General features: G+C 47.0%; 1 protein-coding gene across 3 annotated transcripts in view; it reads left to right on the forward strand.

Annotated features, from left to right (window-relative positions):
• Positions 1–21,882, forward strand: part of CCDC60 (coiled-coil domain containing 60) — a 165,140-nt gene that overhangs the window by 108,951 nt on the left and 34,307 nt on the right. For 2 of the 3 annotated variants that reach the window (XM_039246628.1, XM_039246807.1), the window contains exons 3-5: positions 2,032–2,202; positions 10,652–10,759; positions 18,905–19,012. In XM_039246628.1, the coding sequence (XP_039102559.1) occupies positions 2,032–2,202; positions 10,652–10,759; positions 18,905–19,012 (387 nt within the window). The remainder of the gene's footprint in view (positions 1–2,031; positions 2,203–10,651; positions 10,760–18,904; positions 19,013–21,882) is intronic. The other variant, XM_039246716.1, reaches the window with a different exon arrangement.

Below are 21,882 nucleotides of genomic sequence, written 5' to 3' on the forward strand. Positions count from 1 at the left end.
ATGTATCCTCACATGGTGGGCAGCAGAGAGAGGAAGCAAGCTGTCCTGTGACTCTTACAAGGATATTAATCCCTTTCATGAGGGCTCTTCACTTATGGCCTCATCTAATCCTAATTACCTCCCCCAAACCCTACCTTCTGATACTATCATGCTGGGGGTGGGGGTAGGATAGGATTTCAATCTATAAATTTTAAGGGGACACAAATATTTAGTCCATAACATGCCTCTTTGCATTTACAACTGCTCTTCTACCCACTCGTATGCCATTTCCCATGTCTTCCTACTGGTAAATTCCTACTTATCCCAAATGTCACTTCCTCCAGGAAACCTTCTTAGATTTCTCTAGGTTCCTATAGCTCTTTGCACTGGAGTGTACAGAGTGCATGTTTCTGGGTGTGGTTCCTCTATGACACTATGAACTCTCTGGGGGCGGATGCCTTGTCTTATTGCTTTGTGTAACTTCAGTCTCCTCACAGGTGCCTAGATTAGCATGTTTTCAGGCAATGCCTGCCAGAGAAATAAATGAATGAAAGTATCATTGTGTGACACAATTTGAAAAACACCGGAAAAGCCCCACGTCCTGCCTCCCAGCATTTCCCCAATGGACAATACAAGAGTCCACTGTTGAAATGAAAATGCCCTCGGTAGTCCCTTAACTCTTCCTAGAAAAGGAGCAAGGATTAATTAGTCATTTCAGAATCTAACCATGATAGCTTGCTGAGAATATTCCCATTCAAAACTGAGCACAAGGGAAAGACAGGAGAGGGAAAGAGGCTACTCAGAATAAAGGAAAGGAGATACCACTTCATCCAGGAAGATGTCCCCAACTACCCCCTAGTCTGAATTAGGTGCCCTCTTCCTACAAAGCTCAGAGTCCTTCCCATCCCCATCTTTCTGTGTCACCATTGACTTTCTGTGTGCTCTTAGAGACCCAGGGTCCTGTTCACCACTGTATCCCGAACAGTCAGCACAATCCCTAGTACCCACTGGTTGTTCAATAGGGATTTTAAGAATAAAACTGAATCTCAGAACCAATATTCATGCCTGGGGAAACACGGTGGTGGTTCAAGATGGTGCCGGACGACTTCCCAGATTGTAAGACAGATGGACAGACCGAGAGATGTGTTCACTCCTTCTCCACCACGGTGCTGCCAAGCTCCAACCCCAAGGTGACAAATGGCAAAGTCAGGGAGGCTTGTACGCCATCAGGCACAGAATGTCTCAGCCAGTAGCAAGATGTCTGATTTTTAAAAATTTTTTAAAAATGTTTTTTATTTATTTCTGAGAGAGAGAGACAGAGAGAGAGAGAGATACAGCATGAGCAGGGGAGGGTCAGAGAGAGAGGGAGATACAGAATCTGAAGTAGGCTCCAGGCTCTGAGCTGTCAGCACAGAGCCCGACGCGGGGCTCGAACCCACGAACCGTGAGATCATGACATGAGCCAAAGTCGGACGCTCAACTGACTGAGCCGCCCAGGTGCCCCAAGATGTCTGATTAGAAACCAGTGGTTGAGTCAGCAAGAATAGAATCATGAAGTCTCAACTTTCGTCATCTAACACAACAAGCTCCTATAGACCGTATCCACTCCATTTCTGCAGCCACATGAAAATGTGAAGCAAATGAGAGCATTTAGGCAAATCTGAGAGAAGGCGGCCTTGGTCAAAAGGGTCTGGGCCTTAGAGTACTGATCTGTTACTGATTATCACGGACAAGCCCCTTTCCAGGCATAAAGGTATCTGATCTTGTGGGGTGTGGATTATTATGCTCATTTCATAGCACCTAACAAAGTCCCTGGTACCTCGTAGGTGCTCAGTAAATATTTGCTGATTAATGGAGTGAGGAAGGCACTGAGACCAGAGGTTAAATATTCAAGGTCAGGTCCATCTGACTCTGGAGTTCCAAACGCAAGACATTCCTGCCCTGCAGGTAGGAGGGTGCCCTTCAGAGATGCTCAGTCCTAGGACAATATGGCATTTAATGGTCGGCTCAACTCTGTTGGTGTCTCTCCCTCCCTCTTCTCCCCACCCCCAGCATGTTGATTCGGTCAGTGAAGATAGGCCGCGGGTACTTTAGCATGCTACGGGAGGAGAGCGCCTTGAAAAAGAAGCAACAGTACCTTCAGAAACTGAAAGAGGAAGAAAGACATAAATTCCAGCCCGCCAAAAAGATCTCAGAAGTCCACTATGGTGATATTCTTTTGACGTAAGTAGATGGTGGTAGCTATAGTGTCTGTGCTCTGGGGAGGGGCCGTGCAGAATGAATGCCACCTGGTTGGGCTGAGGGATGGTGGCTGTCTCAGACTGGAAGCCCCGTCCTGGGGTGTGGCATCTGACCTTCTCTTTTAGTCTGCTCAAACCTACCTGTCAGCCTCACCTTCTGGTACCCAGCGGAGCACCTCCTACTACGGATACCTGTTCTCATGTAGGTGCTGAGGCATGCAGAAAGGAAATATATGGTAGTGGCCTGCCTCTGTAGCCTTGTCTTATTAGAGCAGTGGTCTCAACTTGGGTACACATTGGAATTGCCTGAGCAGTTTTTAAAATACCAATGCCCAGGGAAAGATGGCGGGGTAGGAGGACCCTAAGCTCACCTCATCCCAAGGATGCAATGAGATAGCACAAATTCCCAATGCCCGGGGTGCTTCCCAGACCAATTACATCTGAATCTTTGGGGGCATTACCTGGACAAAGTATTTTTTTAAGTGTCCCAAGATGCAGGCGCCTGGGTAGCTCAGTTGGTAAGCATCCGACTTTGTCTCAGGTGATGATCTCAGTTTGTGGGTTCGAGCCCCGCATCGGGGTTTGTGCTGACAGCTCAGAGCCTGGAGGAGCCTGCTTCGGATTCTGTGTATCCCTCTCTCTCTGCCCCTCCCCTGCTCGTGCTCTGTCTCTCTCTCTCTCTATCTCTTTCTCTCTCAAAAATAAATAAACATTTAAAGTTCCCCAAGATGATTCCAATGTGGAGCCAAGGTTGAGAGCCACTATGCTTGGGCTTCAGGGACCCCAACTGCCAGGTGGCGGGCTAAGGAGGAAAAGGAATCCACAGCAGATACCTTTTTCCCTCTGCAACATGTCCCAAATTCTGTTCTTCACTGTGTTAACTTAGAGAAGTACCAATATGTGCTTCTCAAAAACAAGGGTCCTCTCAGTGAAATCCTACAATGTGTGACCTTTCTGTGGCTGGCTCGTTTCACTTACCAGAACGCTAATAGTCAGGGATCTCCTTAAAGCTCAAGGTTCCAGGTGATAGATACAAGCCCCAAGTGCAAGGCCGTGAGGAGCTGGTGTATTTCTAGATGCTTCTCCCCGAAAGTGCAGCTCCTCCTAGCTTACTGTAAGAAGGCCTTTCTCTTCGACGCCTCATTTGTGTAGACCCTGGGCTATAGTTTCTGTGCCCCTTGCCCTGTGTGATTTTGTCTTATCTTAGAGAGGGAAGAGTGAATGAGCGGGGAAGAAAGAATCTTAAGCAGGCTCCACACTGGGAGAGAAGCCCCACACGGCGCTCCATCCCAGGACCCTGGGATTATAAGCCTGAATGGTAAGAAGAGTCCTATGCTCAGCCGACTGAGCCACCCAGGTGCCCCGCCATGTGCTATTTCAGAAGGAAAGTTAACCTTTTCTAAATCGGTGAATGTCGTTACACCAAGTTAGCACTCATGCTAGCTTATGTCTCTGGCTTTCATTTTGGCTTGAAAATTCCAACTTGGTGTCAGCTCTTTGCTTTTTTTTTTTTTTTTTTGCTATTTTGTCCAATTTTTTTTTTATTATTTTTACCCTAAGGGTCGATCTAAATAAGCTAGTCTGCCATTTGTGCATTTGTTAACTCATTTATCCATTCTAAGATGAGAGAAAATATTTATGCTTTACCATCCCCACACCATGCCTTTTAAAGAGTGGGCATCCCAAAGAGAAGGAAGCCCTTTTAAGGGGAGCAGGGAGTATTTAAGGGAATATGTATATACAGAGAAAGAGCAGAAATGCTTCACCTAAGAGGCAGAATGGAGACATCCAGAAGACTCACCAAGAGTGTAAGCAGAAGGGACCTTTTAGGGGAGAGAAAAGAGAAAAGGCAGCCACCACTAGGAGAGAACAGAGACGTCTATAATTTTTTTTATGTTTATTTTTTGGAGAGAGAGACAGAGCACGAACAGGGGAGGGGCAGAGATATTGGAGACACAGATACGAAGCAAGCTCCAGGCTCTGAGCTGTCGGCATAGAGCCCAACGCGGGGCTCAACCCCTGTGAGATCGCTACCTGAGCTGAAGTCGGACACTTAACCAACTGAACCACCCAGGTGCCCCGAGAACAGAGACATCTAATGGGGATTTTCATGAGGTTCTGCCTCATAGCATGAGACATAAATCCATTTCTTGGTTTCCCCCCAAGACCTTCAGTGAGGTAGCAATGGTCCCTGAGTGCAATATGGTCTTGGACCTTCATCTCGGCCAGCTGGAAAGTAAGTTTGGTGGTGGGGAGGCTACTTTGATCCAGGCCCCTTCTCACTGTACAACCAACCATTATATATTGAAGACCTATGATGTACAGGGCCCCTGGGGGCACTGAGATATGAAAAGGATGAAGGGACAGTCCCTACAGGAACATCCAACAGGAACGTGACAAAGCATCATGAGGATGCACACCGAGGGCCAGAAAAGGAAAACATTCCCGCCATTTTTCCCCTTTACGGCGATCCATGACCACACTCACAAGGCTTCTGACACCAGATGTGTGGAGTTCCCTCCCACACCAAGCAATTCGCCATGACACCAGCTGGGGATCCAATCATCCAACCCAATTCTGACGCCATCTACCAGGAAGTAGCATCAGATCCCACAGGCTAAGGGCTCAGCCCCACAGGACAGCCCCACACTGTCACCTGTACTTCTGACTGACTTGGTTATAAATCAGGGTTCCCATGACCCTCCTCCTTGGGTTTGATCATTTTCTAGGGTGGCTCACGGAACGCAGAGAAACACTGACTTAACATTTGCCCGTTAACTGTATAACAAAGGATGCAGATGAACAGCCAGATAAAGAGGTAAATAGGGTGAGGTCTGGAAGTGTCCCAAGTCAGGAACTTCTGTCCCCATGGAGTTGAGGAGTGCCACCGTCCTGTTATGTACATGTATCCACCAAGGCAGAAGCTCTCTGAATGTCATACTTTTGAGATTTTTATGGTGGCCTCACTATGTAGTCATGATGTATCATTAACTTAATCATCAGCCCCTCTCCCCTTTCCCGCAGGATGGGGACCTTCTGAAAGGTCCAGGCTTCTAAAGATGATGACCTGGTCTTTCTGGTAACTAGCCCCCACCCCAAAACTATCCAGGAGCCCACCAAGAGCTGCCTCATTAGGACAAAAGACATTCTTACCATGCAGGAAATTCCAAAGATTTAGGAGTTCTGTGTCAAGAACCAGAGTCTACGACCAAATATTAGAACAAAAGATCTTCCTAATGCTATTTCCACGTAGGAAGTAGCAATGATTTTAGGAGCTCTGTCCCAGAAGCCAGGGGCAGAGACCAGTAGATATTGCTTCTATTGATTCACAATGACCATCCTTTCAAGCTTAGGGGGTGAATCCCTTCCAGGTTAGGGGGTGAAAAGAGAGACCATGTAGAATCCCCAGAAGTATGACTTGTGAGCAGGATTTTTAATGCTGAGCAGAAAGAGGCATGGTGAGACACATCAGGATTAGCTGTCTGTGGCCAGCACTTCTGATTAGAAAGGCCAGGGCTGAAGGAGGGTGTTGATGGTGTCATCTTTTGACAGAAGTCAGAAACATTATTTTCAGAGTGAAAAAAAAGTAGGCAAGTCATGACCTGAGCCACCTGCATCCAGCCACCCACTGGGCCACCAATGAAGTATCCTCATGGGACAGAGGCACATGAAAGAGAGAGGGCTACTCAATGAGTAAGGGGGTTCTTACTCTTTACATGAGGGTTCCAAGAGTTTAGAGCAAAGTCTGCCTTCCCTGAGCCTAATGGTGCTTACAATCTGGTATGCCCAGAGACACCAGCCAGCTGGCAGGCCTTCCTGACATAAAGAGAAGGAATGAACTCACGGCTTTTCTTTCTGCACGCGCTACACTTGGATTCATGGGCACAGGAACAGGCACTGGGGAAGGGGGAGAGGCATCTGTTAAAGATTCTCCTGCAGCTATTTAAATAGTTCTGTTGCCACATCTCCCTTGTTTGGATGGAGTTTTAATCCATGGCCATAGAACACAATTCTCTCTTCTCCCACCCATGTTTTAGTGTGCGAGACATGGTTTATTTAAAGTTTAATAAGTTTAAATATGCATGAGATCATCCTTCTCACAGACATTGGTCTCGTTGTGTCTTATCTGGTGGATTCTATGAGCTGCACAAGTCTGGTTATTAAAATAAAACTGGAGGCCATGACGGCAGTGTAGCCATCAAATGCAGGTGGGGAAGCAGGGGTTATAAAATTACACTGGGAGGTTCTCCATACTAGTACAGGGTAGTGGTTAAGAGCACAGGACTCTCTCATAGGACTGTTTAGCTTTGGGCAAGTCGCTGTACCTCTCTGAGCCTCCTTCACCCATAGGAATGGTACCCAACTCCCAGGTTTGTTATAGCAGGATTGAATGAAATAGTGCTTAGGACAGAGCCTGGCAAAGGAGACTCGCTCAGTAGCTGTTAGCTATTATTATGCAATAAGGTGACTTTGATCTCTCTGGGTCTCAATTACCTAAGATCCTCAGATTTATGGCTAAAAATCTTAATTTCCAGGCAGGCTAGAAAGCCTCTCTCATCTAAGAGCCAGGTGCTATAAATATAATTCCAATCACAGGAGTATCAAAAAGACAAGTGTTCGTTGAGAATGCTTTTTTAACGAGGCATTTGATCTTGTGCATTATAAAAGCAGGAGGGATTATTCCCCCTCCCACCCCCCAACCTGGTTCCAAGACCACAGGATCAGTTCTTTTAGACAAAAGTTGTAAGTCTGATAAAGTAGGCAAAGGGAGAAAGGAAATCAAGCACGTCCCGAAAGATTTCTGCCTGCTAGTAGTCTTTCCCACTGTGCTCAATGACCTCGTTTTCAGTTGCAAGTTCAGCTGAAAAGGTGAAAAAAAACAAAACAAAAAACAACGGGTAGAATTTGTCTTGTTATTGTGGTTGAGAGGCGACAGAAAACCAGAGATTAAGGACTGTAACAACAGTTGGGTTAATTTCTATGTAATCTAAACCACTGGGGGACATGACTGCCAGTAAAACTGGGCAAGCCAACGTATTTGTGGTTTCCTCAGCTCTAAGGCTGAATCAAGAGCTCATGGCAGTGGAAATTATGGGATCTGGATTCCGGTCCTATTTTGTTAGTTAACTCTGTGACCCCAGGATTGTCTTTGAATTCTCAGGAGTAAGGCAAATCCGTAATGTCTGTCTCCACTCTGCCTCCTCGAGCCCCCTTCCGCCTCATTCCCCCACCTCGCCACACACACTACACCAGAGGGATCTCTTCAAGACATAAATTGCTCTCCGCTTAAAACCCTCGATGGCAGCCATTTCTCACACAATAAAGATCAAAGTCTGAGCAGAGGTCTACAAGACTCTGGATGGGTTAATCCTGTTTTTCTCCCTCTGCCCCAGCGACACATACTCCTCTACCTTCCCACTCATGATATGCCCGCCAGGGGAGGGCTTTCCCCCATCCCATTCACCTACTTAATTCCCATTCAACCTTCAGGTTGTAGCTCACTGTTTACTTTTGTTCCAGTTACTGCTGCTGTGAACAACCATTCCAAAACTTAACAGGGGCACTTGGATGGTTCAGTGGGTTAAGCCTCTGACTCTTGATTTTGGCTCAGGTCATGATCTCATGGTTTGTGAGCTCGAGCCCTGCATTGGGCTTCTGCTGACTGACCCTCAGAGCCTGTTCAGGATTCTCCTTCTTCCTCTCTCTCTGCCCTTCCCTGCTTGCTCTCTCTCTCTCTCTCAAAATAAGTAAAAACATTTCTAAAAATTGAAAAAAGGAAAGAACTCAAGACAACAAATTTTGCTCACAGATCTGCTGCTTGAGCTGGGCAAGGTGGGGAAGGATTGTCACTAACACCACTAACCACCGGCGCAGCTCGAAGGATCCATTTCCAACATGGTGGCAACTTGAAGCTGGCGGTCAGCTGTGAGCTCGGCCGGGGTGGAGATCCAGCAACCATGGTTCCTCTCCCTATGAATTTCTTCATAGGCCATCAGCTGCCTCACAGCGTCTCCATGGCTGGGTGCTACCAGTGAGCATCCTGAGAAGGAGAAGATGCCCATGCCTGGAGCCTGAGCCCAGAAATGGGCATCATGCCAATTTCCTTCTGACACATTCTATTAGCTCAACTGCTCACAAAACCAAGATTCCATGGGAAGGATACATACGGCCATCTCTGCCTTGGAAGAGAGTCAAAGAACTTGGGGATATGTGGTTCCGAAATGCCACAACTTCCTCCAACAAGTATTTCCTGGCTCTGGTTCAGCTCCCCCTTATTCTGTGCTGTCAAAGAACCATATACTCTTCTTCTATTCACCAACTGCATGCTGGGTCAAGCACATTTCTGTCCCTAGACTCTAAGCTACAGAGGGGAAGGGCTGGGTCTGTCTCATTCATTGCTGTGTCCACAACCCTCCAGCAAAGAGATGTTCAGTAAATCCGGGCAGTAATGAGTGAACCAGGGAACCCGTCAATGATTCAGTCAATGGAGGTACTTAGGCTGAGGCTCAGAAACTGAAAGGCCCTAAAGGAACATGCATGTAGTGGGAAGCAATAAGGCAAATGAGGAGCGAGAAGCCAAGGGGTGTGTGCATCACAGGCAGCCCACCGAGAAGCCCACACTGAGTGTAAAGCAGGCAGCGACCTTGATCTTGGGTCCCACCTGACTCTTGCCAGTCAGAACAAGGACCAGAGTGGCAATAGCCTTCAAGTTTTCAGAGCCAAAACTTTTCCATTTTTATGTGAAATCTCCCAAGTTTAAAATACAATTGATTCAGCTACACACACACACACACACACAGAGTAGGTTCATTAAAATATGTCTATTGGCTAGATTTGGTCACTGGCAAAAAACAAAACAAAATAAAATAACCAACAACCTATGACTCAGGCTTGTTAGAAAGAAAAAAAAAAGAAAGTATTTTATATAAATGAAATGACTTGCTCCATGATGGTGGAGGGGTAAAAAAAATCTAACAAGGTATTAAATGTAACTTAATGTTCCATTTTGTAACAGTCTTTTCCAGGTCAATGTCCAGTGGTTTCAAAATGAACTGTGTGTCTGAACTATGTGTCTGGGCTATTTCTCCCTTCTCTAAGCAAGCCCCCTCCTCCCCTATCCCCAGAGTGTGTCTGGCTTGCGAAGAAGCTTCCATATTCTCTGTGGGGCAGAGCATGGGTTTCTGGTTTCCCATAGCAGCCAGCCTGGTGGCCACAGACATATGTCTGGTTATGGCTCATCTTTCGGGGCCCACTGTGCCTCCTTCTAAAGTTTGAGGTCCCCCCACATTTCATGGCAGTCTGTAGATGAAGCCTCTTTAAGGAAAGGACTGGAAACAGGACACACTAACTCCAGGCAGTTCCTTGTCTGTGTCTCATGCCTTCATTTCCACTTCTCATCATCCCCATGGCCAGGACCCCATGGCCAGGCTGAAGCCACCTTCCTCTCTCAGGTTGGAATTATTACAGTACCTCTAACTGGTCTCCTTGCCTCTGTCCCTGCCCTCCACCCGCCCCCCTCCACAGATCATTCTCAGAATAGCAGCCAGAAGGTTGACTTTCTGAATGCAAGTCAGCTGCATCTTCTTTCAGCTCAAAATCCTTTACTCTCCTTCTCATTTACAGACAAGGCCCAAGTCCCCTGCAAGCCTGGCTGCAAGGCCCCTGTTCTCTCTCCACCGTCCCCTCCTTACCCCTCCCTGCTGTCTCTGAAACACAGCCCCACCTCAGGACATTTGCACCTGCTGTTTCTTCTATTCAGAATGTGCTGTTTTGAGACATCATTGAATGGCTCACTCCCTTTTGCTCTGCAGATATCAAATGTCACTTTCTCAGTCACTCCCTCCCTCATCACCCTATTGACAATTATAACTCCTAGCCCTCCCAGCCCTCCTGAGCCCTCTTCTTTGTTTTTTATTCCCCACAGCATGTCTCACTATTTAGTACAGCAGGGGAGGGAGGGTTAGCAAACTCCAGTCCAGGGGCCACATCTGGCCCTAAGGCATGTTTTATAGATAAAGTTTTATTGGAACACTGCCACTTACATATTGTTTATCTATGTCAATGGCTGCTTTCCTTTCATTCTACTAAGTAGTTGTGACACAGACCACATGTTTGACAAAGTCATAAATATTAGGCCCTAATTTAAGAAAACATGTCCCACCCCTAATCTATATTAATACGCCACACCGTTTCCCTATTTATCTTGTTTATTCTCTTTGCTCCTCTAGAATATGTGTTCCATGAGAGCAGGGGTTTTCGTATGATCCGTTCATGGGCTGCTTCCAGAAGCCTCATCTCTTGAGGCGAACTTACTGCCTGGCCCATAGTAGGTGCCCAATCATATCTGCCAAATAAACGCTGGCAAGAGAAGGAGGCGTTTAAAACGGCTGCTCACTGCTCACTCTGTGTCTCTCTTTCTGTTTCTCCTTCAGCACGTACGATGAAGCCAAGGTTAGGAAGATGGGCGCTGGAGCCGTACTTCGCCCATTCACCCCTGTACACAGCTGCATCATCTCGTCCTCGCTGCCCGAGGCTCACGTGTAAGTCGTCCCTCCTCCGACTCCCCCGCATTGCGAGCTTACCAGTTAAGGCCACGGTGAAATGGCTCACGGAGCCAACGATGCATAGGGAGCTGCTGAGCTCTTCCTTTGCCCTCCTGAAAGGGACATAGAGCCCGGAGTCAGCGACGTTCTCTGACACGTAAAAATAACAGAAAGCAGACACGGTGCTTTAGAGCTAAGTGGCAAATGTGCTGAGACTGAGTCATTCCATTCCTTACCGAGCCAGACGCTCTAATGTCAAATAGTTTGCAAAGCCTGATAAAATCTGTCTGCAGCCCTCACTGAGCGTGTGCGACAACATCTCAGCCGGGGCTCAGGGGACGCGTTTTCCCCAAAACTCAAGGAGCTATTTCCCAGAGAAGCACTTGTTGTTTCCTGACCTGAGGCATGAACTCGTCACTGCATGGTGTACCAGGGGCTAATCAACCCTCTAAAGAACACTGTGGCTTTCTAAAACCTTGGCATCTTGTTCCCCTTGTGTCAATTCTCAATTCCAAAGAATTACAAACCCTTGTTTTTCTTTTGCTAGTTAGCACTTTTCAACCAGAAGATTCCGGGCATGAAGATAGACATGCCTGATTTCAGGGCAGGGTTGCTCAACCTCGGCCCTAGTGACCTTTGGGGATGAATAATTCTTTGTAGTAAAGGACTGTCCTGTGTACCACAAGCATTTGGCAGCATCCCTGGCTTCTACCCACTAGATGCCAGTAGCACCCCACCCTGGAGTTGTGACAACCAAAAATGTCTCCAGGTGTTGACAAATGTCCCCTGGGGGCAAAATCATGCTTATCCCCTTCACACCCCTCTGCTTTAGGGCAATGAAAATGGTGCAATGGATTGTAGACTTCTCCGTCTGGTTATTTGTCAAATATTTATTAAGTCCCTACAGTGTGCATAGTGATCATGGCATTGCTGACCGATCTGCAGGCAGATATCACTCAGTGCTCTGAGCAGCCCTCTTGTGCACATATATTACTATCTCCTCTCTGTAGATGAGAAAGCAGCAGGGAGGTGTGCTCCTCTGCCCAAGGTCACAGAGCTCAGAGTGTCACTGGGCTGGACTTTGTAAAAAAATTTTTTTAATGTTTTTTTATTTATTTCTGAGAGAGAGAGAGAGACAGTATGAGCAGGGGAGGATCAGATAGAGAAGGAGACACAGAATCCGAAACAGGCTCCAGGCTCCGAGCTGTCAGCACAGAGCCCAACGTGGGGCTTGAACCCACGAACAGTGAGTTCAAGGCCTGAGAAGTCAGATGCTTAACTGACTGAGCCACCCACACGCCCCATGGGCTGGACTTTTAAGCCACGTCTGTCTGACTTCACAGCCCAAACGCTAGCTACCACGCACTACACAGAAAGTGTATCTTAGAACATTGCCTTTGAGGAGCTCGTGATATATTTGGAGAGGCAAGTCTCATGTACTTGAAGAATAAAACAATGCAAGAGAGAAATCATACAATAAGATGGCAGGAAAAAATAAAATCATTAATAAGAGCACTTAGTTCACGAGTGGAAGATGCTACCTTCACTACCCACCACCACCACCATCATCATCACCATCATCATCATCATCATCATCATCAATATCCCTCCCTAATATTCCAGCTTTTGATGAGCCCACTCCCCACTTTCCTCCAACTTCCCTTTGATCGATATTATGATTGGATTCTTGATAGACTTATTTGTTCAAGCACATTCCAAGTGGAAACCTAAACTTGTGTTCTTAAAACATCTCTTTGCAGGAATTTGCAGACTCTGCAATTTCTCATTGTGTCCCGTGGAACGCACTTCTGCCCATCTCTCCCGTGGGCAAACCTTCTGAAACCAAATGGTGTAGATCAGTGGTTCTTAAGATTTCATTAGCATGTGAATCCTCTGGGGATGGCGGTGGGGGGAATGCCTGGAAAATACATATTTCTGGGTGGCTCAGTTGGTTAAGCATCTGACTCTTGATTTCAGCTCAGGTCATGATCTCACGGTTTTTGAACTCAAACCCTACATCTGGCTCTGCGCTGATGGTATGGAGACTGCTTGGGGATTCTCTCTCTCTCTTCCTCTCTCTCTCTCAAAATAAATTTTAAAATTTAAAAAAATTTTTTTAAAGAATATGGATATTTCGGGGCACCTGGGTGGCTCAGTCGATTGAGTGTCCGACTTCGGCTCAGGTCATGATCTCACAGTTTGTGGGTTTGAGCCCCGCGTCGGGCTCTGTGCTGACAGCTAGTGCAGAGCCTGGAGCCTGCTTCACATTCTGCGTCTCCCTCTCTCTCTGACCCTCCCCTGCTCATGCTCTGTCCCTCTCTGTCTCAAAAATAAAGTATAAAATTAAAAAAAAAAGAATATGGATATTTCTGAACCCCGCCCTCAATTCATTTGCTTTGAACAAACTGAGGCTGAAATCAACCTTGAAGTAACTGGGGAGTTTCTTACTAATTTTCCTTCAATACCAGATAAGGAAACTGAAGCCCAGAGAGGGGCAGAACCTGCCAAAATTCTTAGAACAGGAATTCTGACCTTCTCACTCATAAGGCCAGGATGATGATGATGATGATGACGATGATGATCACAGTGATTGCTGTCGGTTTCTATCATACCCTATACCAGGAGTGAGCAGACTTTTTCCTAAAGGGGCAGACAGTAAAATTGTAGACTTTTCAGACCAGATGGTCTCTCTCACAACTACTTAACTTTCCCACTGCAGCTTTCCTGCAAAGCTGTGACTGTGTTCCAGTAAAGTTTTATTTGCAAAGAGACAGTGGCCCCACTGGCCATGGTTTGCTAATGCTGCCCTTTTCTTCTCCTTGGCTGTTAAAAGGACCTGGCTGCACTTGATGGCTGTATTAGTAATTTACTGCTGTACTACTGAACACCTCAAAATGGGGTGGCTTAAAAGAGTGACCGTTTTTCGTTGCTCCCAAGTCTACAGGTCAGCTGGGTGGTTCTGCTGGTCCAGGCTGGCTTGGCTGATCCCGGCTAGGTTTGTGCATGTGTGTGCCCAGATGAAGGGCAAGGAGGAGGGCGGCCACAGTCGCGGGTCTATCGGTGACTGGTTGCTAAGGTGACAAGAACACCTGGGCCACGTGTCTCTCATCAGGCAGCAGGCTCGCCTGGGCAGTCGGGAAGAGTTCTAAGAACAGGAGCCTGAGCACCAAAGTCTCTTGAGGCTTTTAGGCTCAGAATGGACACAATGACACTTCCGCCACTTTCTATCGGCCACAGCATCGAGCCAGCCCAGATACAAGGACCGGGGGAAAGATTCCACCTCTTGATGGGGCAGATGCAAAGCCACACTGCAGAGTGTGTGGATGCAGAGAGGGACGATTTTGCAGTCCGTGTACCCAAAGCATCAGGACATGGTGTGCGTGATCAGTTTTCCAATCCTCCGTCATCACATCGGCTGATGTGGATCAGAGCCTGGCCAGTCCCCTCCAGCCACAGTAGCTGATCCCGAAGCCGGCTGAATATTCTGAACTGACTGTATGGGGATCAATTCAATCATGTCAAGGGAGACTTGATCTTTATGTATAAAAAGGTGGGGGGAATGGTCTCTAGGAATGAGAAACAGCTCCTCCTTTCCCCTCTGGGATGATGGGCTGCCCTTCCCAGCCTTCTGTAAAGCAACTGTTCAGCAAGGGCAGTGCCTGACACCTGTCCAGCTCTGCCCTTGGCAGTGGGCATGGGGGCTTGAAATGGCTTGGTAGACATTTTCTGACTTCTCTTAGGAAAAGCACAAAACCTTGTTTTCTTCTTGGGCAAGTTTTCGCCCACTCGTATTCTGGGTGGTATAACTGTTTCGATAGAGCAGGCTATCCAGGTGTGCTCACCTGGAGTTCTGAACACAGACATTTTAGAAGCAGGCTTTGTGCTCCCCTGTCCAGTGTTTTTGTCTATTATGTCCTACATTTAAGAAAATAAATGGCCTCTCTTTTAATTTGATAAAATCCAAGATACTGTGCTATGACCTGACATACAGTCATTACAAGAAAGTGCTGATTTCCATCAAGCATGTTTCTGGGGGCTCTTTTCCTTTCATTTTCTTCTTCCCAGTTGATTTTACTGCACCTTAGATGAACAATCATCAGGTTTGAGGCACTTTTATTTTTCATCAAGACTTCATTTTTTATATATACTTTAGAGCAGTCTTAGGTTCAGAGCAAAAGCGAGTAGAAGATACAAAGATCCCCATTACAACCCCATCCGTGCTCAGCTTCTCCATTAATCAACATCTCCCACCAGAGGGGTGCAGTTTTTACAGCCTACGAACCTAGATGGACACATGATCATTAGCCAAAACCCACAGTTCACATTAGGGTTCCCTCAGCATTGCGCATTCCGTTGGTTTGGACAGATGTATAATGAACGACATGCATACACCACCGTAGTGCCATACAGAGTATTCTCGCTGCCATGAAAATCCTCTGTCCTCCACCTATGCACCCTCTCCCCCCCGCATGCCCCTTAGCAACTGCTGACCTTTATACCATCTCCATAGTTTCGCCTTTCCAAGAATGTCATACAGGTGGAATCGCAGACTATATGTAGGCTTTTCAGATGGGCTTCTTGCACTTAGCGAGATACATGTGAGGTCCCTCTGTGTCTTTTCATGGCCTGATAGCTCATTTCTTTTCAGTGCTGAGTATTCTACTGTCCGAATGTATGTACCACAGACTATTTATCCCCCCACCTGCCAAAGGGCATCTTGGTTATTTCCAAATTTTGGCGATGACGAATAAAGCTGCTCTATATAAACACCTTGTGCAGGTTTTCGAGAGGCACTTTTTATAAACAGAGAATAAGGTCCAGACCCATTGGTTGAAACCCTTATTCTGGTGAAAAGGGAGGGCTCCCCCTGGTAACAAGAGACAGCACCAATATCATAGATAAACCACAGGTCCAGAAGCCAGACCGGGCTAAGATTCAAATTCTGCCATTTGCTGGCTTTTTTGAATTTGGATAAGTTATATGGCCTCAGTTTCCTTATCTGCAAAATGAAGATACTAATAGTACCTTCCTCACAGGGTTGTTACAAGGATGACCCTAGTCAGCAGATGTAGAACACTTAACATGGAGTCTGCAGGCACAGTGTAAATGCTCTGTGGGAAGTGTTTACTATCATGTTGTTGTTACTACTCTTCATTATGCTGGTGGCTCTGTGCATGAGAATTTTGCCCAAGTTATCAGCTCCTCTGGAATGTTAGATTTGAATTTGAGTTAATTACCACCACCTTCCATTCAGGAGCCAGAAATAAACTGAGCCTACTCTGTGCCCAGCAGGAACCTGCAACGAACAAGACTCTGTGGCTTGTAGGCTTGTGGGCTAAAGAGACAAGTAAATAGGTAGTTACAATAGAGCAAGGATGGAGAATGTACGGGCAAAAAGATATGCTATAGAGATGGGATGCTTTAGGATGATTGGAAAGAGGCTAACCCAGACCTAGAGAAATCAAGGAAAGCTTCCTGACAGAGGTGACAGAGAAGGAGGAGGTAGAAGAAGATATGTCAGAGCAGAGAACAGTCCCCACCACCTCTCCTCACCCTGACTCTAACAACTCCTGCCATTTTACAGATGGGAAAGTGAGGCGCAGGGAAGTTAAGTTATTTAACCGAGAGCACATAGCTGGTAGCTGGCAAAGCTAGGATTTTAACTCAGGCAGTGCCAAGTGAGAGTGGGGTGAGCCTGGGCAACGGAGCAGAATTCCACCAGGCTGCAGATGACAGAGGAGGGGAGACTCGGGCCAGCAAGGCGGACAGGAGCCTCACAGGTGGCAGTGTGTTGGTTTGTCAGGGCCGCCAGGACAAAATACCACAGATGGGCAGCTTCAGCAGTAGAAATTTATTTTCTCATCATTCCAGAGGCCGGAAGTCCAAGATCAAGGTGTCAGCAGAGGGTTGATTTCTTCTCAGGCTTCCTTCTCCCTGCGTCCTCACGTGGTCTTTCTTTCAAGCCTGTGCATCGCTGGCATCTCTCTCTCTGTGCATCCAAATTTCCTCTTCTTACAGCAACACCATTCGGACTGGATTAGGGCCCACCCTAATTTAGGGCCCCATTCTAACATAATCATCACTTCAAAAGCCTTATCTCCAAATATGGTCTCTTTCTGAGGTCCTAGGGGGTTAGGACTTCAACATATGAATTTTGAGGGGGATTCAGTCCAACGCAGATAGCATAGGGAGTCTGCAGACTTTAAGCAAGGGAGGGATAGGGTCAGGTTTGTGCCTGTTCTTGTCACTTGCAAAAATGAATCGGACGTTCATAGGCCCCGCATCCCCGCAATGACCAGGCAGACCCCAGCTCACTCCCTTCGCTCATCCCTTCCTCCCGGTCTCCACCCCACACACCCCAAAGCCCATCTCTATGGTGAACAGAAGAGGAGGCATCTTCCTGGGCTTCCACAACGTTCTGGGTCCACGGTGAGGGTGATGTGAGGTACAGGCACACAGCACAGCTAGCTGCTGCTCTTGGCGAAATGCTGGACGTGGCCCAGTGCTCAGAGCTGCCGAAAGGCACCTGTAGGGACCAAGATGGTGCTAAGGGGAGAAGACAGACAAGAACTGGAAGGCCTATGGGTGTGCAGGACCTTTCAATTAGAAATGAGGGAATAGTAGGTGTTCGTAAATAAGGGGGTGGGGGGGCTCCTGAGAAGAAGAAAGGGATGGCTGCTGACCATGGTTCTTCTAAGACCTGGTGGGCACGGCCACCCTAGAGGGAACAAGGGGTGGGGTAGTGGGGATGTTCCCCTTACAGCTGAGAGACACGGACACCTCTCAAGGGGATTCACCGGGACAGACATGGGTCAGCTCTGTACTTGGGCCCTACCTTCTGCGGTGGTGCCTTCCTGGAAACAGAGAGGGTGTATCCCTTCTTGCCACTCAGCACATCAGACCCCGGAACCCTGGGGATTATTGATCAAGATCAACTTCAGAGAAGAGCAATTACACAAATTCATAATGGAGACATCTCACCCATTAGTGTAAGAGGAGAGACCATGCAGGAAGGGGGTGGCTGGTCAGGACTCCACCTGGTTTCCAGGAACAAATGCCTGCAGCAGGTTAACCCCCTCCTGACCTCACTCCCAGGGCGACCACCATTTTGCCTTTGTCAGCACTTTGGACAGAGCTGGGGCCATGAAAGCACAGTCTCTGGGGTTAAACAGACAGCTGGCTTTAGAACATCACCAATCCCTAGGAATATGGGCTTGAGCTACTTCCTTCACCTGAGTGCCTCACCTGCAAAGAAGACACAATAACAGTACCCTCCCTATAGAGTTGTTGAGAGCACTGAATGAGATGCTCAGATCCTATCTCTGTCACTAAAAGCTTTGTGACCCACAGCAAAGTGATTGTACCTCTCCAAGCCTCAATTTCATCTTCTCTAAAATGGGGACAATGATTCATACCCCCTGCAGGTTGTTGGAAGATTTAAATAATGTGTGTAAAGTGCCCTAGCCAATGGCTGGCTCACTGTTATACAAGATGCCACCCAAAATCAGGAAATGCAGGTGAGATATACTTTAATACAATGTTGTAGTTACATTTTCCATAACACGTTCATTGTGGTTTTCTTCAACATCCAGCTACATTTTTCAGGCAAAGGACTCATAAATTTAAAACAACAGGCCCAACTGTTAGTCTGGGGAGAGGAGGAAGATTACATAAATCCAGTTTCCTTGTGTTCCCAGCCTTCTTTGACACTCTTAGTGTATTTCTTATACTTCTATCAGGTGAATAGGCAGATACCTGTAGGATATAAATGTCTTTCAACCCAGTGGTTTGCCTGAGTCAAGACCTCTAGCTGTGGGGCCCTCCATTGTTTCCCTGCTCCTACATGAAACCCCACCGTTAGCCAGCCTACGGTCATCTTGCATCAAATTCTGGCTCTGCCACCTGCTAGCCCAGCAACCTGGTACAAGTTCCTTCGTTTCTCTGAGCCTCAGATTCCTCATCTGTAACATGGGCCAATGAATATCCTCACGGGCCCATTGCAAAGGCTCATTGAGCTGAGGTATGGGAAAAACTTACCTTGCCTTTCTAACTGGAAGCCAGCACAACTGTCCCTGTGGCCATTCCGGGGAAGGATGTAGTTCCAACAGGATCCCACTGTGCACCCCCCTTCTGTCTTTGCAGGGAGCCCCTCTTCCGCCAGCTCTGTGCCCTCCACTGGCTCCTGGAGGCCCTGACTATCGACCACACCCACCACACTATGAAGCCGGTGATCACCTGCTGGAATCCAAAGTAGGTCTCAGCCCTTCAACCTGCCAAAATTAGTAGCAGATTGTGCAGCTGGGAGAGGGCCTCCTGTCTGTTCCTCCCCTCCTCTTGCTATTTTGTGGTGGGTGGGTTACTTTAGGAGTTCTCTGATGTGCTCTGTGGGTTCCAGACAGGGGTGAGCTCAGAGCCAGGGCACAGAGGCCATAGAGGCTTGTGGAAGCCAACGGTGTGTGTCTCCTCCCGGAAACTCTCCCAAGCTCCACGTTCACTGATGTCACATTGGACGCTTGGAATAAACCAGCCACACTGGTTTCTTGACAGCACAGGGACTGGCCAGCTAGACCAGCACACCACTGGTTGTAGAGCCAGGCTCCTCCCCACCTCTTTCTTGGACCAACACTCTTCTTTTTTTATTTTCAAGATTTTTAAAAATTTATTTATTTTGAGAGAGAGAGAAAGAGAAAGAGAGAGAGGGAGAGGGAGAATCCCAAGCAGGCTCCACACTGTCAGCATGGAGCCCGACGCGGGGTCTGAACACACGAACCATGAGATCATGACGTGAGCCGAAATCAAGAGCTGGACGCTTCACCAGCGGAGCCACCCAGGCGCTCCTCCCCAACATCACTCTTTATTTGCTCCTCTTCCTTTTCCCTCTTCTCCCACTTCCGTGTCCCCTTCCTTTTCACTTTGTTCTTGCTTGACTTCTTTTTCTCAAGGTGTGTTTGTTTGAACATATATTGGCGGCTGTTTCTCCACTTGGACTCAGAGCTCAGGTCCTGGAGCAGCTGGGCTGAAGCTCTCAGTCCTGTGATCCTGCCTGAGTAAAGTGTTAGGTGTGTCTCTACCAGAGGCAGGGGGTCTGTGCAGAAGCCTTGAGGTCACTGCTGCAGGAAATGCACTGCACGCACAAGGCGGAACAAGGAACAGGCAGGCATGTAAAGCATCGGCTCTTTAAAGAGAGGCATGCTGTCTTCAAGAATGAGGAAGAAGCGAAAGGACCCTGACTTAGGGAGCCGCATTCGTGAAAATCCCATGCTGAGTGAAATAAAATAGTTCCCCTGCCCCCATAAGGGGAAGCCCACCACTCTCACACCAATAAACTAATATGACCTCTTTCTCCCAGCCCTGCCCCCACAAGGTGAATTTAGAATTCAGACTCCATTCTCTTCCCGAATCTTGATTAACTCCTTCCTCCTGAGGGTATTTACCACCCACCTCCCAAACCCCTTCCGTACCCCCTGCCCTAATTCATCTCATGCACTAGAGCCCAGATAAACTAACATCAAATGCAACCAGAAATATAAATCATACGTCTATTGATGGACTGGTAACTCCAATTGATCGACTGCATGTTTTGGTTTGGGATGAATTGAAAATTGTAATTTCCCTTAATGCTCTGGGTTATAACTTTTATTTGTTTTTAAGCAGCAGAAATTCCTTTGTTTTAAAATGGAAACCCTGATAGTATAAAATAAATTTGTCAAAATGGAGCTTCTACATGAAGTAGGAGGTTGGGAGACCTGAGGGACCGAGGGCCCCTCCAACTCTCTCCCATCCCCCACAAGTTACCCCAGTTGTTTCCAAAGTATCTCTGTGGTTCACAGAGTTTGTTTGAAAAGCACAGCCTTAAGCCATTTCCCACACATTATTTTTCCTAGAGGAATCCCCTTTTAAAGATGTGAGGTATGTCCTTCCTCCTTCCCGAACTTTCTAATGCCTTCCCCTTACTAGTATATATACACCATACTTTTTTAAAAAAACAGAATTGGGATCATACTGCATATTGTCCTGTACATTTTTATATTTTTCCCCCTATAAAGTGTCTTATGGACATCTTTCCATAATGGGACATACAAAGTTTCCACATTCTTTTGGCAGTTTCCACCATCCTGTAAACAGAATACTGTCCTTCATTAAGAAATGGTTACCTAGGGGCGCCTGGATGGCTTAGTCGGTTAAGTGTCTGACTTTCGCTTAGGTCATGATCCCGCGGTTCGTGGGTTCGAGCCCCGCGTCGGGCTCTGTGCTGACTGCCAGCTCAGAGCCTGGAGCCTGTTTCAGTCTGTGACTCCCTCTCTCTCTGACCCTCCCCTGCTCATGCTGTCTCTCTCTCTCTCTCCTAGAAATAAATAAAACATTAAAAAAAAAAGAAATGGTTACCTGTTTATGGGTGGACCATAATTTAGATAACCGTTTATCTACTGAGGGGCACTAAAGGCTGTTCCCAAGTTTTTGCCATTTCAAATAGTACTGCACAGAACATCCTTGTACATACATTTTGTACCCAGTTGAAAATATTTCTGTTGGCTAGATTCTGAGAAATGGAATTTCTGGGTCAAAGCAACATCTAATTTTTTTCACAGTTGATTGCTTAGATTCTAAGAAAAAAAGCCCCTCAGCCAGTGGACTCCTAATAGCATTTCACATCCCCGAGCAAGCTACAAGCAGCAATACTCTTGCCTCCAACACTTGGGCATCCAGTCTCCCAAACTGAGGCAAGAACATAATGTAGGCCTTGGTTTGAGAAAATAAAAAGGAGCATCTTTATTTCCTTTGCTTGGTTTTAGAAATGTGCCCAGTATGTGACCAAAAAGGGTTACCTATGGTAAAACCAAACCAACCAAATAAACAAAAAACCCAGAGTGGCCACATTGAGAGTAGTGGAGGCTCTACCTGTGACTTGTAAGGGCAGAATTCCATCAGAGACCCACGGATATCCAGCTCTATCAGAGCAGAACATGAACCAGATCAGCCTGACAGAAAAATACATCCAGAAAGATCCCCACGGGAAGTCAGAGTATTTTCTGGGGCTTGTTTTTTTCTAGTGAACCATTTGCTCCCGATGGTGATTTTAGTTTGAGGTCAGTGGTATGCTGGTAAATGTGTAATAAACA

This window comes from Hyaena hyaena, unplaced genomic scaffold (assembly GCF_003009895.1).
Source record: "Hyaena hyaena isolate Hyena2069 unplaced genomic scaffold, ASM300989v1 scaffold_0, whole genome shotgun sequence".
NCBI classification, from domain to species: domain Eukaryota; kingdom Metazoa; phylum Chordata; class Mammalia; order Carnivora; family Hyaenidae; genus Hyaena; species Hyaena hyaena.